At 32.9% G+C, this 20416-nt stretch overlaps 2 protein-coding genes across 2 annotated transcripts in view; both read left to right on the top strand.

The window, feature by feature from the left end:
- Positions 1-20416, top strand: part of LOC126887197 (protein abrupt-like) — a 285519-nt gene that overhangs the window by 140251 nt on the left and 124852 nt on the right. The window lies entirely within an intron of this gene.
- The window catches only part of LOC126887195 (uncharacterized), a 95602-nt gene that overhangs the window by 38075 nt on the left and 37111 nt on the right, over positions 1-20416 (top strand). Inside the window, exons 3-4 of the mRNA XM_050654588.1 lie at positions 4571-4761; positions 9248-9472. Of these exons, the coding sequence (XP_050510545.1) occupies positions 4571-4761; positions 9248-9472 (416 nt within the window). The remainder of the gene's footprint in view (positions 1-4570; positions 4762-9247; positions 9473-20416) is intronic.

The raw sequence follows: 20416 nt of genomic DNA, 5'->3' as shown, positions 1-20416 counted from the left end.
TTTAAAAGGAAATATTTACAGCGACCAAAAATACAGTGAGTTAAAATTGAAAAATCATCAAAAGTGATTTTTCGCATTTTTGCATAAAATTTGATTTTTGAACATGTTCCACTAATTCTAGAAAAAAATAAACTCCATATTCGTATTCAGAGACCCCGAAAACATAAGGAATGACGAAAATTTGTCATTTACCTTAAAGTTGATTTTTGTGGTCGGTATAACGTAATTTTAGGCGTTGTTGCCGGTCGCCAACCGCGTCCACTATTCAGTCAGTCGACTAGCCGGTCGCCAACCGCGTCCACTATTCAGTCAGTCGACTACGCCCGCTATTTTTAACTTAAGTCGGAACGCAAAATACTGTTTGTTTATAACACTCCTGTTTAAACAATTTTTAACATTTCTTCTTGCTAAAAACTTTGATAAAAACTTTGACTTTTCTTATAAAAGATTGGTTAATTTCAGCTCTTAGTGTTGTTAACTAACGTAACAGTGATTTTTTCAAAAAAAAGGGGCCATCTCAGACCCCAAGGGTCGTAGGACCCAAAATTTTTTTTAAAATTTGTGTATTTTAACCAGCTTTCAGTATTTTTATTGCCATTTAATTTGATCTAATTTCTACGAAATTATTGTAATTGTTTATAAGCTTAAAATCTGCTATTTATTAACAAATAATTTTGTGTACGAAAATGTAATATTTTTTTACTTTTTTTTTTCATAGGCTATTAGTATACATCTTAACGAAGGAAATGAGCCCCGGATTATTGATATACACTCAGCAATATTAACTGGACCAACCTAAGAAATTAGCTCGTTTTTAAAAAAAATTTTATAAACAAATTCAATTTTTTGCACTGGACCATTTTTTGCACTGGACCATTTTTTGCACACTATTTAAACACCATAATGCCCTCAATTTTAGTGTATTTAAACATATTTTAATAAACAATAAAATTGTTATTAACAATATTCAACAACAGTGATTTTGTCATCCGTTTTGCAATAACTTTTTTGTTTATTAACCGATTTTCATTTAGCGTATATTATTCGATGTATCTTTTTTTTGAAAAAGTTACCTGTGGACGTCAAATTTCTAAATAAACTAGTTTTTAAGTTATGAGCAAAAAATTAAGTTTGACGTTTTGATTGTTTATTTAAAAAATGTTCCACTAAAAAATTGATGAATCCCAAGGGTAGTCTTTTTGTAATATCTCATACTACACATTTCAACTGTCAAACCTCGGCTTTTCCGTTATGTCTAGTAAAAACATAACTTGATTGGCCTGTTAAGTTAAATTTTAAAGAACCGTTTGGATTGATAAGAAATTTGGCATACACATAGCTAATAAGTCAAAGAAAAAAAGTGATATTGTACCGATGTGTGCTTTTGCCTGGGGGGAGTTTCACCCCCTTCTCGAGGGTGAAAAAATATACGTCCAAAATAAGTCCGGAGATGAATAAACTGACTAACTTTTCAAAATATTTGCGAGTGAATATGTTCATTTTTCAACAAAAGAACCACGTTTCTAGACGGTTTTTCCCAAATAACTCAAAATTTTGTCGAAAAACAAACAACATTCTCAACAAAAATATAGCCTGTAAAATGGTGAAAAAAATGAATGGTTTAGGTCTCTACACCTAGTAAAAGCAGAGTTATAGCCAATGAAAAATATGTTCTTCTTCTTCTTGCAGTACCGTCTCCTATCGGAGGTTGGCTACCATCACAGAAATTTTAACTTTGTTGGCTGCAGCTCTGAACAATTGTATTGAACTGCACCCGTGCCCGTACCACTCCCTTAAATTTCGCAACCAGGAAATCCTACGTCTCACATTTCTCTTTTCCGAGATTTTTCCTTGGATTATGAGCCTTAGCAGGGAGTACTTATCGCCTCTCATTATGTGGCCTAGATATTCTAGTTTTCTCGTTTGTATTGTTTTTATAACTTCGCATTCCTTCCCCATCTTCAGCAAAACATCTGAAAAATAGGTTCATATTTGGTATTTCTAATAATTTTTAAGATATTTCTAATAATAATTTCTAATAATTAAACATTTTACTTAAAAACCATTTTTTTTTTAAATAATAGTTATTTATGATAGAAGTGTTAAAAGTGCACGTTTAATATAAGGCACGCATGTGAAAGTTTGCAGAATGAGCGAAATGAATTCTGCAATTCACATAAGTGCCTTAAAAATGTACTTTTTAACACGTATATCATACAATATTTTTTCTACAAACGTCTTATATATCAACAATTATAATTTATTCATTCTCAATTACAGGACAATATCTACAAAAACTTTTATTTGAACTCGACTGACATTCCATTTTTATATTTTTCTTGACATTACATCAAAACTACCTATACTGTCAATACGTAAATCATAACAACTATAGAATAACATCTTACTTTTATTGTTGTATATTCTAACAAATTTTAATAGTTTTTTTTCTACAAACGTGTTAAAAATGCAATAATACAGTTTAAATTAAATTTTAAAAAGCTTTTAAACCACCTTTTTCAAATTGCGCAAGGTGTACTATTAATATTAATGTTAATAAATGAAATATTAATATTTTTGACGTTTCACAATTTGACAATTCACTTTTAACTGCAGTGCCTTAAAATTTTTAAAGCGCTAGTGCTTTAAAGTAGCATTTTTAACGCTCCTATGGAGTGCTAAAATAGTTATTTATGAAACAGTTCGTGAAGTATGCATTTTGCGAACGCACGCGATATTTAGAGCACGAGCGACAACGGAGCGAGCGAGCTATACATCGCGTAAGTTCGCAAAAAGTACTTCACGCACAGTTTCATACAATATTTTATCTACTCTTCGATAAAAAAATAAAAAAACTATAACTCTTTTTAGAACGTTGACATTTAAAAATCCTAACTACTTTCAAACCACAAAACTGTCAAAAATTTTGTTGTAAGTCATTGCTCATGTTGTCATCATCATGACAACGCGAAAGTTAAGGATATTTGATTATATGAAAGTGTCCAAAAAACCCATTGAAAGTGTGCGAAAAAGTAAATCCCATTTAAAATACATTGTTACTTCACGCACACTTTAATTAAACCCTTCACGCACTGCTATCTATAATGACAGTTTTCACAAACTAAAAACGGATACATAATATGACAGAGTAGATAAATTGCATTTTTAACACGGTTGTAGAAAAACACTTTGAAACGATGGAATTTACAAATCATATAAACAGAACATAATTAAGTAAAGCAACTTGTGAAGCGGTAACGATTAATTTCATTTAAGTTGCTAATTAGGGGTTGATTTTTCTGATTTTTTTGCCAACACAAAAGGGACCAACTTTATGTTGAGCGCAACTTGCTTAACCTTCCGATGACTAACCTTTTTTTGTTACACGGATGACCAGGGGGGGGAAATGACCCCAGGTCAAAAATGTCAAAAATGACAATTAACAAAAAAATGAAGTTTTTTTTTTATTTTTTAATTTTTTTTATGGCATGGACTTTGTCATTCAGCCAGTCACAACATAAGTATTAGTGTCATGTGTAGTGTGTATGTTGAGTAAGTGTCTTGTTACTTTGCAAAGTCGACGTCATTAGCGTAAAACTACTTGGAATTACACATAATAGACGGTATTTTACTAAACATCAACTTCAGAATATATTTTTTATTCGTAAAATATAGGGAATTTTTTTATTTCAAAATATGAGGATATCTAGATATGAAAGTCAAATAAAAAAATAATAAGTCAAAAATTGAAAATACTTTTGAATTTATTAAAGGAAAACATACGCTGGGGTCACAATTTCCCCCGCTTGGTCATCCGAAGGTTAAACAATGCTAGAAACATTTTTAAACAGACATAAAGCTTTCTTTAAACACTTTAAAACGTTATAATGAGTTTTCCGCAAAAAGTGCTTCATTTTTTGGATATTTGACGTTGAAATATTCTATTCGGAATTTGGCGAGTATGAACCTATTTTCATTAGCGATAACTCTGCTTTTATTAGGTCTAGAGACCTCATGCATACACCGTTTTTTTACTTTTTTACAGGCTATATTTTTGCTAAAAATGTTTTTTTCGGTAAAATACTTTTTGAATTATTTGAAAAATCGTCTAAAAACGAGTTTTTTTTGTTGAAAAATGAACATATTCAATCGCAAATAACTCGAAAAGTATTGACTTAGTGAAAAAACTTTTGAAGGTACGTTTTTACACCCCCGAGAATGGGTGAAACTTAACCCCAGAGCAAAAGGATACATCAGCTTCAATTTTTTTATTTGACACGTTAGCTATACGTATGCCAAATTTCATGTAAATCCAAGCGGTTCTTTAAAATTTACAGCAAAAATCGTGAGTACCTAAAGTATGTACCAAAGTGTATTATTCTCATGTATCTAATTCTATGTCACATTACCATGTATCATTAGAAAAGTGTGATCATTACCATTTTCATAACTTAATTACTTTATTTAATTGAGAAGGGTATCCATGAATCACGAAAATAATTATTAGAAACATTATATTATATTATGATGACATGTAAGAAAAGCTATGCAAATATTATATCTTTTTTAGGACGATATAAATGCCGAAAATATTTTAAGATATATTGCCAATTTACATGAGCTGCATGCTATTTGTTTTCTTTTAAAACCTAACGAATCCAGATACACAGTCTTTTTCCAATACTGTATGAATCAAATTTTTTCACGCTTGGATAAGAGCGCATGCGATAATATCATCTTTTGTTTTACACATACGAGAGGGTAAGTATACTTTAGCTGTTTACTTTTAAACCAGTATTAGAATAATCTATATTTTATCAAGGGGATGGGTACAAAATTTAGGCTTCTATGCTATTTATATGCATTCATTTTTTGCGAATCCTGAGAAAACTAATACGTATTTTTGAGAAATTTTGTGTGTGAATAGAACACAGACAGTATATTATTAGATTTTGCTTTTATTTATAGTCCAGGGCGCATCTGTTTTGAGATGGACGTTGAGAGGTGACTCAAATTTATTTGCAGAAATTGCTTGAAAATAACTCAAATAATAATATTTGAGTTATCCTCCCACTCAAAATGGTCCGGAACATTGTTTAAATAATCAAAATGTCAAAATATGAAGGAAAAATTCGATTTTTTTATTGGTTTTTTGATTATAACTTTAAAACTATTCATTTCTGAAAAAAATTGTACTGACATAAAAATTGCGTGATTAAAAATTTCCCACAATATAGAATTGGTTAAAAATTTAAAAAATAGTCACCCTTGTTGCAAAATACCAATAATTTCGAAAAAACCATACAAAAACAAGTATTCGCATTTTACGTTTTTCAACCATTTATGCTACAAATAGGACCTTCATATTTTACCCAGAAAAAACTTTATGATATACTAAAACAACACTGTAAATTTCATTAAGATCGGTTTAACAGATTTTGCAAAATAAATTTTGAAATTCAGCTTTCGCAAAAAAAATCATTTTTTTAAATATTTCAGGACTGAAAATAAAGCAGATAGCAAGTTGAAATTTTTTTTGCTTATAGAAGTGTACTGTACCTTTTATTTGCAATTTGCAAAATTAAAATCGATTAATTACCACGGCGTCAGGAAATTTTTTAAATAAACATTAATTTTTGGTGCTACGCGCAGGACAGCGGTGTTCGATTCAAACAAGTTGATTTCCAAAAAAATGTCTTCAAATTTTTATCTAATATATTATTTTCTTACTCTATATTTTGTTGTATTTTAATATTTTAATTCCACAAAAATCAAACTAATTTTATTATTGTTTGTGAAATATTGTTTAAACAATTGCATATTATGTTTAAAAATAATTAACTTTTATTCTCTAAGTTAAAATATATGAACAATGAAAGTTTTTGCTAAAAAAAGTGTTATTTCAAAGGATACAGTATGTGTTTTTATTTTGCAATAAACAAATTTATTTATTTATATTGAAATGTAATAAAAATTAAAAAGTATCAATCGTTATCAAAGGTCATTGGAATGCCCAATCAGAGCAAACTATCCGCTGTCCTGCGCGTAGCACCAATAATTAATGTTTATTTAAAAAAATTCCTGACGCCGTGGTAGTTAATCGATTTGAATATTGCAAATTGCAAATGAAAGGTACAGTACACTCCTATACGCAAAAAATATTTCAACTTGCTATCTGCTTTATTATCAGTCCTGTAACATTTTGAAAAAATGAATTTTTTTGACGAAAGCTGGATTACAAAATTTATTTTGCAAAATCTATTCAACCGATCTTAATGAAATTTACAGTATTATTTTACTGTATCATAAAGTTTTTCTGGGTGAAATATGAAGGTCTTAAGTTTAGCATAAATGGTTGAAAAACGTAAAATGCGAATATTTGTTTTTGTATGGTTTTTTTCGCAATTATTACTATTTTGCCACAAAGGTGACTATTTTTGAAAATTTTAACCAATTCTATATTGGAGGAAATTTAATTACGCAATATTTATGTTAGTACAACTCTTCTCTAAAATTAACACTTTTAAAATTATAATCAAAAAACGAAGAAAAAAATCGAATTTTTCGTTAATTTTTTGACATTTTGATTATTTAAACAATGTTCCGGACGACGAAGTAGTCCTACAGTGCCTACGTTCCTTCCGATGAAGGCTCCAATAAGAGCCGAAAATCGCGATTCAAGGGACTGGACTGCACTCCGTATTCTAATTGAAAAGTAAGATTGTTTTGCCTTCGCATTGCAACTGAATAAAAATGGTATACATTTTTATTTTAATGTTCCGGACCTTTTTGAGAGGGAGGATAACTCAAATCTTATTATTTGAGTTATTTTCAAGCAATTTCTGCAAAAAAATTTGAGTCACCTCTCAACGTCCAAATGTACTAATATTTTTACAGATGGGCGCTGGTCTATTAGTCGACTAGTCTAATTTAGTTAACGGTCGACTTTTGTATAAGAAACACAGAATACACGGCTCCATCCGATATCGTAATTTTCATTGTAAAAAACCCTAAACCCTCTGAGAAATTTTTAAAACATCTACCGCAAATGAAGAAAATGAAGGTAATTAAATTATATTTTTATATTTTCAAACTTAGTTATTTTGAATATTATTACGTTTGAAGATATCTTTTTGTTATATTAATTTTTTGTGTATGTAAATAAAAATAAAATTTGTCTTAATCATTTTTTTCATTGTTTATTACTGTTATTTCATAAAACAATTTATTCATTTTTAAAGTATTTACACTTATAAAAATAATTTGTATGAAATAAATCTGGTTTAAACCAGTTTTTTTTGGTTTTTTGAAAAAAACCTTGGTTTTTGCCAGCCCTGGTTGAAACATAATTATTATTACTGTAAAGGGACTTTCCGGATAATTTTACAGGATAATTAGTTATCCTGCAATTGGCTTATTTTTCAATACTTTTCCTTGACAATTTTTTTATAATAAATTTATTTAATTTAAAAATAAAATAAACGTATTATAGTTTAAATAAAATCACAAAAATGTACTTGAAATGTTGATTTTAAACCATACCATTGTTGTAAATCAAACAAAACAAATTTTTGTTTTGTTTGATGTTGAGGACTAGAGTTGCACAAGTTTGACTTGAATGTTTGAACTTGACTTGAGTTTGACTTAATTTCAAGTCAAACTCGAGTCAATCCTTCTGACAAATAATTCAAGTCAAGTCAAACTGGTCAATCGTACAGGTTTGAAAATTCAAACTGTTTGTCAAACTAGTTTGAAAGAGTTTGAAAAATAATTTATTTAGTAGATATACTTTTTTGTCGAGATTGACATGTTAGTTGCCAATTAAGATAAGAAAATTAATAATACAATGAGTGCCACATAAAAGTATCTTGATACAGGAAGCGATAGGGTAAATTTTTGAAAATGATTCCTGCATGCTTAGAATTGCTTGCTGGCAAGTTTTATCGATATAACTTTTTTATATTTGAGTGTTGCTAGATTAAAACAAAGAATTCGTGGTATAGTTTTTTTTATCATACCAAGTGTAATTCTACTTTAGAAGCTTTCAAGTATTACGTAACGCAAGTTGGGGAGAGGGGGGCCATGTAAAACGTTACGGCGCGTTATACGTGGGGGGGGGGGGGGTTCGAACAGCGCGCGTTACGTAACATTGTTTTTTAACTTAAATAAAAAAACTACGGAATCACAATCTCCCAACTTTTCAACTTTCATTTATTCAACTTTCGTTTATATTTTACATAGAACCCCTGGATTGTATTATATTGTCTCCTCACGCTCCGCTCATGTTACAATAGGACAATATTATTAAAGTGAAAAAATCTTAAAATTTGTATTAACCAGATCAAGCACAGTAACACGTGTTTGCAATGAATAGCTGGACCTTTCTTCACAACAAAAAATGAAAATATACAGATGGGATAAAGAGGTTGTAAGAGCTTCAAAAATTGCGTTTCGTAATACTTGAACGGCCCCTTTAACAAAAATTTATGAAGGAACAAGATATTATATTTTTGTTAGAGTATCAGGTTAGATATTATTTCACAAAGCACACACTTCAAAACGAACGTAATAAACAAGCCAAGCATATACTTCTTAATAATATGAACTACAAACTAATTTGCGAAGTAGCAGATTCAGACCTATCCAAATAAGTCAAAACATAAGTCGGTACGCTCTCAATTAGAATTGGAAATAAACACGTTGCGCAATATGATATTCAAACTTCAAACTGTTTGAAGAAGTTTGATTTCAAGTCAAACCTAAAGATATTGAAATCAAGTCAAGTCAAACTTTTTTACAAAAAAGTTTGATTTTCAAGTCAAGTCAAGTTTGTTGAATAAAATCAAACTAGTTTGACTTGATGCATCTCTATTGAGGTCGAAAACAGGGTGTAATGTAAATACTAAAAGCGCGTGCCGAAGTGGATATCAGTTTCATTGATATTTACGTGATTTATTACTTTAATACCAGATACAGCTGTACAACATAAAAAGTATACATACAAAGAAACCTACTATTTTTGAATTATGACTGTCTATCTTTAAATTTTTGTATTGCACGTAGTTGCCAGATTTCAATTTGCATACCAAAATGTATTTTGGTTTTTTGGCCAAACGGTTGAATTTAGAAAAAAATGTTATAAGAATTTTTTGCTCTCCATAGTGCCTTCTACCTGTGCCTTTAAGGAACGCACTATTTTCGGGGACACCCGTTTTTTATTTTAAAAAACGTTTTTTATTTTTCTTAGATCAGATTATGGGCCTGGAGCATCCATTAGAATATTGGAAAAGGCAATAAATGAAATTGCCAGCCGCCCTCCTTATGCTAAAATTAGTATGAAGAGAAATATTTTTTATTTTGATAATGAATCTTTTAAATATCTCTCATCCGTTCAGAGGGGCATTCGTTTTGACCCTAATATTGAAGAAAGAAATAAAGAGAGCTGGGACAAGTCTGCTCAACAGAGTTGGAAGTAAGTATTTTAAATGTAGGTGTTATAGTTAAACCCCGAAGTTCTGGCTCTCCTAGGTTTGACTAGTCAATCCTCAGGTCTGACTAACACCCGTGTTGAGCTGCCCCCCCCCCCCCCCACTTGCAAAAATTAAAAAACAAATAGCCCTGATTTATGAGCTATTTATGAGCTTTCATATTCCGCAAACTAAAAATTTTGAGCTCGTTCCACTGAGAAGGAATTTAATACTTTAGTGGGGGGAGGCAGAGTCAGCCCCCCCCACTACTTAAAAATAGGAATATTGAATCGGTTTTTGCGGCAGAATTACGAGCTATTTATGAGCTCTTGAAATTATATAGTTTCATTATTAGTATATACTATTATATATAGTATATAGTATATAGTATATAGTATATAGTATATAGTATATAGTATATAGTATATAGTATATAGTATATAGTATATAGTATATAGTATATAGTATATAGTATTAATGAGCGTATATACTCTAAGAATAAACTATTAAACCACGTGCATTTCGATTATTGAGCTACAACCCCTTCGCAAGAAAACCACCCTATCTTCCCGGCTTAAGAGAAAGTTGTACTTAAAATGCATTAAATTAACTATTTGGCGACTACATATAATTTAATAATTTATAAGCTTCCAAATTACGCGCATTTAAATCAGTAAATTGCAATTTATTTTGTATAGTGCAGTCACTGAAAGTAAAAATCAACGATTACCTTCAATTTCGGTGAACCTTCATCGATTTTCACGAAAATTGGTCAGTGGTTAAAGGATACCTCAAGAAACAAAGGTGACATGGTACCACCTTGCGCCTTTACCCTGAGGGTGGATACCGCCCCTTCTCGGGGTGAAAATTATTTTATAAAAAATAATTGCACAAATCTATAAAAGAACAAATTATAAGCAAAATTTATTATATAAAGTTATTAAAATAAGTCAATACTTTTCAAGTTATTAAAGATCAAAAATTTTAATTATTCGTGAAAAAAATGCATGTTTTGAAGCGGTTTTTCGTAAACCACTGAAAAACTGTAAGTTTTTACAAAAAATTTGATAGTAGTTTTATTCGTATAGCTTATATTCTAAGAATAAACTCTTAAATCACGCGCCTTTCGATTATTCAGCTACAACCCCTTCGCAAGAAAACCATCCCATATTCCCGGCTTAAGAGAGAGTTGTACTTAAAATAATTTAAATTAATTATTTGGCGACTAGATATCGTTTAATAATTTATGAGCTCGCAAAATATACGCATCTCAATTATTGAATTGCCATTTTCTTTCTATAGTGCAGTCACTGAAGGTAAAAATCAACTATGACTTTCGATTTCGGTAAATCTCCATTCATTTTCACGAAAATTGGTGAGCGGATTTTGATGCTATCAACTTTTTCTGGAGCTCATTTTTGATAGGCATTTCTAAGTACTTTGACAAGTATTTAGTACCTAAGTTATAAAATGCATCTCTTTCCCGTTATTTAAGCTTGAATCCTTAGATTTGAACAGTCACAGAAAAAATATACATTTAATTACCAATAACTTCCTTTAAATTATCATTAAAGGGTTTTTCAAGTAAGCAATTTATTATATTTTTTATTAGCTTCAATTTTAGTGATAAACATTTTTTTGTAAAAACTTACAGTTTTTGAGTTATTTATGAAAAATTGCTTTAAAGCATGCATTTTCTTTCACAAAAATTAAAATATTTGATCTTTAATAACTCAAAAAGTATTGATTTATTTTAATCACATTATATAACAAATTTTGCTTACAATTTGTCCCTCTTTCGATTTGTGGGGTTATTTTTAACAAAGTAATTCCCCCCCCTCCGAGAAGTGGTGACATATACCCCAGGTTAAAACCCCAAGTTGTTATTGTTAATTCGTGAAAATGAATGGAGATTTAACGAAATCGAAGGTCATTCAATAATTGAGATGCGTATATTTTGCAAGGTCATAAATTATTAAACGATATGTAGTCGCCAAATAATCAATTTAAATTATTTTAAGTACAACTCTCTCTTAAGCCGGGAATATGGGATGGTTTTCTTGTGAAGGGGTTGTAGCTCTATAATCGAACGGCACGTGATTTAAGAGTTTATTCTTAGAATATAAGCTATACGAATTAAACTACTATTAACTTTTTTGTAAAAACTTACAGTTTTTCAGTGATTTACGAAAAACCGCTTCATAACATGCATTTTTTTCACAAATAATTAAAATCTTTGATCTTTAATAACTTAAAAAGTATTGACTTATTTTATTAACTTTATATAATAAATATTGCTTTTAATTTGTTCTTTTATTGATTTGTGCAGTTATTTTTAATAAAATAATTTTCACCCCCGAGAAGGGGGGTATCCACCCTTAGGGTTAAGGCGCAAGGTGGTACCATGTCACCTTTGTTTCTTGACGTATCCTCTAACCACTGACCAATTTTCGTAAAAATCGATGAAGGTTCACCGAAATTGAAGGTAATCGTTGATTTTTACCTTCAGTGACTGCACTATACAAAATAAATTGCAATTTACTGATCTAAATGCGCGTAATTTGGAAGCTTATAAATTATTCAATGATATGTAGTCGCCAAATAATTAGTTTAATGCATTTTAAGTACAACTTTCTCTTAAGCCGGGAAGATAGGGTGGTTTTCTTGCGAAGGGGTTGTAGCTCAATAATCGAAATGCACGTGATTTAATAGTTTATTCTTAGAGTATATAAGCTATAGGAATTATATCCGCAATACGACATATTTTAAGTTTTCTCAGCATTTTTCTCTTAAGTAAAATCAATTAAAGGGTTGTTTAGGGGTGAAGGGGATGAGCTTAAAAATCGAAACTATATAATTTCAAGAGCTCATAAATAGCTCGTAATTCTGCCGCAAAAACCGTATTCCTATTTTTAAGTAGTGGGGGGGGGGCTGACTCAGCCCCCTCCCCCCACTAAAGTATCAAATTCCTGCTCAGTGGAACGAGCTCAAAATTTTTAGTTTGCGGAATATGAGAGCTCATAAATAGCTCATAAATCAGGGCTATTTGTTTTTTGATTTTTGCAAGTGGGGGGGGGGGCAGCTCAACACGGGTCTGACTAACGGTCTTAGTCAAACCTCGAAATAAATTCCATTTTCGGCCTTTGACTGAAGTGTTTTTAATCAAACCTAGAATTGCCTAACTTTTCAGTCAAACGTCGAAAGAAAAAATAATCTGTTTCGGCCTTTGCCTAGGCCTAGGCGATCCTAGATGTGACAGACAAACTCGGTCAAACGTCGATCTGTACCTACTGTAGATACTGTACACTGTCAGACTAAATAAAAAGGTTCTTCAGAAAGAAAAAGAGTTAGAAAACGCTATCAGTTCGTCTGGTGAGAAGCAAAATGATACTGATGATACTATTAAGTGGCAACTTTCTCTTGAGTGCTGAAATTTTTGATTTACTTTACTATTCATTGCAATTATGCTTTGTTTATAACTTAACCATCAACTTGCAGATGCAGACTAAATTAATTGTTTTACTATACAGTACACTACACTGTGTACGTGCATTGATCTTGCTTTGCCTAGAATCTTAAAAAATTTCGTAAAACACGGTTCACTTTAAAATATAAATTTTATTTTAGCTCAAAGATATGAAATAGGAATATCATCGTCAACTGTGAAAGCAAATACTTCAGTAGGAGAAAAAACGAAAGATCACCATACTGACAAATCCCCTGGACCATCGTAACTGAATAAAGATGTTCGGTCAATTACAATCGGAAAACTGTAACCATACCTATTCCCATCTTTGACAGAGCTAAAGGAGATGTTCGAAATGTTTTGGGTATCATACAAGATAAAACAGTTGACGGTTTATAGAGAGTAGGGATGAAACACTGAAAAATAAACACACTTTTTTCGAGGAATCAAATAAAACAATGCAAAAAGAATTTTTCTACTTAGGAACATGTGCCCGACGTTCATCTCTTTCTAAGAGAAATCAGTGGAGGGACAGTCTTTATAAAATGCTGCTGCAATAAAAAAAACCCTTCAAAATTATGTAAATGTAAAAGGTCTAACATCTAACATATTGTTCAATTCTAAATTTTATATTCGATAAATGTTCGATAGTATTGAAACCTGGTCCTTTTTGTCAGCCCTAAGGCCGATGCCGCAGTGCAGGAAGTTTGCTAGGATGGTGGATGGTAGATACCCGCCTGGCGACCATCCAGCCACTTATACCACGAATAATACAACGACGGTAGCCGCAGTGGCCTTCCACTACCATCTACCCACCCGGTGGTCCGCCAGGCGTCTATCCACCCATATCAGTCGTGTTTGATAATCCATCCGGGTAGCCTCGCTATGGATGAAAGCGTAATAAGTGCTGTGTATAAAAGAAGGGCAATTTGGGACCCAGCAGACCCACTATGTGACGAAACATGGCTTAAAATATCTGTTTTATTTATTCTTTGCAGTTGCATAAAAAAAATCCAATATTCAAGTCAGGTGAATTTAAAAAACAATTTTTGCCTTTAAGTCGATTTTTCTCCACTTTCTGAAAAGTTTAGTGAGTGAGTTTTACCTCTAATATGACGATAAGCTAAAAAAAAACAAACCAAATGTAACGTAACAAATGAAACAAACGATTCCTCAGCCGTCAGTTGGATACTGACTTCTGACTTCATTTCACTCTTTCACTGCGTCCAGGATGCAGCGACCCTCCACCATCGACCTTTAAAATCCACCCTCCAAGCCACCATCTAGCATCCTGCAGTGCGGCATCGGCTTAAGGGATGCTCGAATAGACTCACGGTACACTACACTCATTAAAAACATTTATGAACAGGCCACATTCCACAGCAAAATCAATGAAGACCAAAAGACCGAAAAAATACGCCTTGGTAAAGGTATTAGACAAGGTGATACTATTTCACCAAAACTTTTTACCTTAGCATTTGAAAATGTATTCAAACAGCTCGACTGGGAGGAAAAAGGTCTAAACATTGATGGTGTACGTTTGAGTCATTTGAGGTTTGCGGACGACATAGTATTATTCAGTACAGATATCAAGGAACTGGAGCAAATGATGAAGGAACTAAACCAGCAGTCAAATAAAATAGGTCTCAAAATGAATCTTCAGAAAACAAAAATAATGAGTAATGTACAAACTAATCTTGTTATTGACAACGTCAGTCTTGAAAATGTAGACAACTATATATATATATATATATATATATATATATATATATATATATATATATATATATATATATATATATATATATATATATATATATATATATATCTTGGACATACCATTAAAATCGGCAAAGAAAACCAAATAGCCGAAATAAAAAGACGCATACAATTGTCTTGGGTAGCTTTCGGCAAGTTAAGCTTTATCTTGAAGAATAGAGATATACCAATGTGTCTAAAACGTAGAGTTTATGACAAATGTATCTTGCCTGTAACTACATATGGACTGGAGACCATGACCTTTACAAAGAAAACCTTAGAGCAGCTCAGTACTCAAAGAGCGATGGAGAGGGACATGCTAGGGATTAGTTTGGGAGACAAAATTCGAAATATCGACATTCGTGAAAGAACAAAGATTACTGATGTCGTAGAACGTATAGCAAGGCTCAAGTGGCAATGGGTCGGACATGTTGCCCGAGATAATCCCGAATAATGGACACAGAGACTAACAAACTGGAGACCAAGAGAGAACAGGCGAGGAGTAGGCAGACCGCAGAAGAGGTGGTCAGATGATATCAAACAAGTCGCGGGCAAACAGTGGATGAGAATTGCCAAGAGTAGAAATCGATGGAAGCAAATGGAAGAGGCCTATGTCCAGCAGTGGACGAACACAGGCCGAAGAAGATATTGATTCAGCATGTAAGAATAAAGACTATTTTAATTACGACAATATAAAAACAATAAACATTAAATTTAAAAAATGACGTCGTAAACTCATTCTAACCAATTATGATATTTTAATACCTGATCGGAGTTTGACTGGTCAAAGCCCGATTTCATGAAAATAGGTTTCGGCGTTTGTCTGACTAAATCAGTTTCTCCTTCCTAGGTTTGACTAGTCAAAGGCCGAAAATGGAATTTATTTCGGGGTTTGACTAAGACCGTCAGTCAGACCTGAGGATTGACTAGTCAAACCTAGGAGCGCCTGAACTTCGGGGTTTGACTATGACTATAATATAGATACACAGAAGGTTTCACCCCTATTCAGCGGTCCCCATAAGCGCGGTCTCCGATTGAGCGGTCTCAATACAGCGGTCCCCGTTTCAGCGGTACCCCGATTCAGCGGTGCCCCGATTCAGCGGTGCCCGATTCAGCGGTGTCCATAAACGCGGTGCCCAATAGAGCGGTCTCAATAAGAAAATAATAATATGACAATGATAAGTAATTAGTTTTATTGTAGGATACTATTTTAACCTATTCTTGTTTGAAAATATACAGGTAATATATAAGTATCTGGTATATACTCCATTTAATAGGGAAAAAATCATCGATTTCACGTAAAAATGTTCTACGGGGTTTTCAAAGTTTTAAACGGTAGATGAGGAATAACTGATGATAATTCCGTGAAGACGTAACGCTGTGGCATTTTTTTAATGTCTTTTTAGATTTTGTCACTCTAACTATAAACAGCCGTTTTAAGTGCAACAAACCGGTGTAATATTATTAACTTTAAAAATGGGGCGTAGAAAAAGCTCTTTTTGAGTAGTGGTTATAAAAAAAATGGATTTTACTCACTGTTTTTTTGGTGCGAAAAATATGATTTTCCGCATGCTAGTAGAAAAAATATTTTTTTTACTTCTAACAAATTGATTTGATAAACCCGCTCTCCCTCTTAGGATAAGTACCCGCAGAATCATCCTAAGTAAATTGGTTTATGTAGAATGTTATAAATATTTAGCCTCTAGGATAAACTTTTACAATTTTACAAAAACTATTGCATGAATTAATCTAAAAAAATTTTTGCAAATTATTTACTATATGACCCTACTTTTTATGCAATTGCAAAGCTATATATAGGGTGATTTTGGGACAATTTATTGTTTATTTTATAAAATTCATTTTTTATTGTTAAAACTACTGTCCCCAAGAGGGTCCTGTTTTTACTCATTTTCCTGAACGATGCCTCTCAAACGGCATGCTGCAGAACCAAACGCCGCTGAATCGAGAACCGCCGAAACGGGGACTGCTGAAATGGGTACCGCTGAACCGGGGACTGCTGAAACGGGTCGGTGGAATCGAGAACCGCCGAAACGGGGACTGCTGAAATGAGTACCGCTGAACCGGGGACTGCTGAAACGGGTCGGTGGAATCGAGAACCGCCGAAACGGGGACTGCTGAAATGGGTACCGCTGAACCGGGGACTGCTGAAACGGGTCGGTGGAATCGAGAACCGCCGAAACGGGGACTGCTGAAATGGGTACCGCTGAACCGGGGACTGCTGAAACGGGTCGGTGGAATCGAGAACCGCCGAAACGGGGACTGCTGAAATGAGTACCGCTGAACCGGGGACTGCTGAAAAGGGTCGGTGGAATCGAGAACCGCTGAAACGGGGACTGTTAAAATGGGGTCTTACCACACAGAACGAACTTATTTAACTGTAGGAGAGACGATGAACAGTTTTCCTCATAAAATTTCTTTTTGTATATAACTACCGCCATATGAGAGGGGGACATATAATTTTGGTGTTTTTTTTTTAATCGTATTATTTTTTTACTTTATATTTTGTTAGTACGTCTGTTATTTCTACTTTTTCTCCTTTATCGTCTATTACTTCTAAATTTTCTTGATATTTTCTTTCACAACTTTTAAAAAAATCTTTTCTCTGTTTTTCGCATGTTCTTCTTAATTTAATTTATTTATAATTGACTTGCTTCTTCTTTTGACAACTTATCTTCTTCGCCTCATATATTGGGCACTGTTGTCTATTACGGTACCTACCTTGAGCCTCTGCCCTTAATAAGCTAAGTTTTAAGTAAAAACCAATGTGCACCTACAAAAAATTGCTATAATAACTTGCTATAATGACGTGATCTATAGGAGAAATATCATACATATACAGGGTGTAACAAAAATACAGGTCATAAATTTAAACACATATTCTGGGACCAAAAATAGTTCGATCGAACCTAACTTACCTTAGTACAAATGTGCACATAAAAAAAGTTACAGCCCTTTGAAGTTACAAAATGAAAATAGATTTTTTTCAATAAATCGAAAACTATTAGAGATGTTTTATTGAAAATGGACATGGTATTCTTATGGCAGTTTAATCTTATGAAAAAAAATATAGTGAAATTTGAACACCCCATAAAAATTTTATGGGGATTTTGTTCCCTTAAACCCCCCCCCCCAAACTTTTGTGTACGTTCCAATTAAATTATTATTGTAGTACCATTAGTTAAACACACTGTTTTTAAGACTTTTTTGCCTCTTAGTACTTTTTCGTAAAGCCAGTTTTTATTGAGATATTTTGAATATTTGTCAAATCCACCACATATTTGTATATGGTTAAGTACGATTATGGAGACTTGCTAATAATATGAAAATTTATTTGTAATTTAAATTTTTAGGGATATTTTGAACCATATTAGAAAAGAAGCCACATCTCGATAAAAGGTGCCTTCTCGAAAAAATACAAAGAGGTAAAAAAGTTTTAAAAACACTGTGTTTAACTAATGGTACCGCAGTAATATTTTAATTGGAACGTACACAAACATTTGGGAAGCTTAAAGGAAGAAAACCCCCATAAAAATTGTATGTAAAAGTATTAAAAAATAAGCCTCAACTCGGTAAAAACTGCCTTATCGAAAAAATACTAAGAGGCAAAAAAGTTTTAAGAATATTGAATTTAACTAATGGTACCACAATAATAATTTAATTGAGACGTACACAAAAGTTTGGGGGGGTTTAAGGGAACAAAACCCCCATAAAATCTTTATGTGGTACACAAATTTCACTATAATTTTTCTTTAAGATGTTCCTGCCATAAGAATGCCACATGTCTATTTTCAGTAAAAAATCTCCAATAGTTTTCGATATATTCGAAAAAATCGATTTTCATTTTGTAACGTTAAAGGGCTGTAACTTTTTTATGTGCATATTTGTACTAAGGTAAGTTAGGTTCATTCGATCTATTTTTGGTCCCAGAATATGTGATTTAATTTATGACCTGTATTTTTGTTACACCCTGTATAGTCGGTTCGCTAAACTCGGGACACAACTGGTTAGTGATTGTAGTCACTACTTTTTTTTGTTTTTGGCCAATTTTGCCAAAATTGCCAAAATTACTAACTATTTAGTAATTATTCTACATATTTAGTAATTACTTTTTTGCCAATTTTACCAAATTGGCAAAATTACTTACTAAAATCACTAGCCAGTTGTGTCTGAGTTTAGCGAACCGACTATTTCAAGTTTTCTCCTATATATCAAATTTTCACGTACACTGCGTTTCAAACGTTACAATCAGTGTGGTTGTATATTCCAAGCGAGTTTGCCATATTTTGTCCAGTATGTAATTTATCATAAATAAATCCTCCTTCAGTATTCCACTGCAGTTAACAGCGATAATCCTCTACAAGTACCTGCCTAATACTACCTTTCACGGCCGTTGCCGTGAAGATCGGCAACGTTGTCAAAAAAATTCTCATTTACTTTGCATGGGCCTATCCTTGTACAGGGCATCGCATGTTTGAAATACACTTTAGTTTCACCAACAGTTTCAAATAGATAGTCAAAGCAATAAAGCACTGAACCTCCGAAAAAAAAAAGGACAAGACGGATCTTAATAATTCTTTTTGCACTCGATTCGTGAATGCGCCAGGAAACTTTGTGAACCGGAGCCATGATATAATATTGAAAAACTGCATACAAAAAATGCATTCTTAAAGTGCATCTCAAACAGACAATAAAAAAATTCAGAACTCGTCAATTCTCGGCGGAAATGACCTTAATTTTGTTACTCGGGGGTTTTTGGGGTCGCTAAAAACGAATATGACATCGGAAGTGATTTTCGGAGTACCTGGTGCGCAGGGTACCTACTGTTTAGCTCTCTTGTGGAGTTTTCGGCAAAAAATTTATTAAAAAATTAGTCAAAAATAATTACTCGGGGGTTTTTGGGGTCGCTAACGACGAATATGATATCGGAAGCGATCTCCGGAATACCTAGTGCCCAGGGTACCTACTTCTTGTGGAGTTTTCGGCAAATTCATTAAAAAATTAGCCAAAAATTATTACTCGGGGGGTTTTTGGGTCGCTGATGACGAATATGACATCGGAAGTGATCTACAGAGTACCTGGTACCCAGGGTACCTACTGTTTACCTCGCTTTCTGGAGTATTTGGCAAATTCATAAAAAAATTAGTTAAAATTAATTAATCAGGCGTTTTTGGGGTCTCTGACGACGAATATGACATCGGAAGTGATCTCTGGTATACCTGGTGCCCAGGGTACTTACTGTTTATCTCGGTAACTAATGATGTTTGATAATTTTTTACTGAATTTGCCGAAAACTCCAGAAAACGAGGTAAACAGTAGGTACCCTGGGTACCAGGTACTCCGTAGATCACTTCCGATGTCATATTCGTCGTCAGCGATCCAAAAACCCCCTAAGTAATGGTTTTTGGCTAATTTTTTAATGAATTTGCCGAAAACTCCATAAGAAGTAGGTACCCTGGGCCCCAAGTATTCCGGAGATCGCTTCCGATGTCATATTCGTCGTTAGCGACCCCAAAAATCCCCGAGTAATGATTTTTGACTAATTTTTTAATGAATTTTAATGACGAGGTAAACAGTAGGTACCCTTGGCACCAGGTACTCCGGAGATCACTTTTGACGTCATATTCGTTTTCAGCGACCCCAAAAACCCCCGAGTAACAAAATTGAACTCATTTCCGCCAATAATTGACGAGTTCTGAATTTTTTT

Source organism: Diabrotica virgifera, chromosome 6 (genome assembly GCF_917563875.1).
Source record: "Diabrotica virgifera virgifera chromosome 6, PGI_DIABVI_V3a".
In the NCBI taxonomy this organism is placed as follows: Eukaryota; Metazoa; Arthropoda; class Insecta; order Coleoptera; family Chrysomelidae; genus Diabrotica; species Diabrotica virgifera.
Note: the sequence above shows the minus strand (reverse complement) of the source record. Positions and strands in the feature narration are given on the sequence as shown.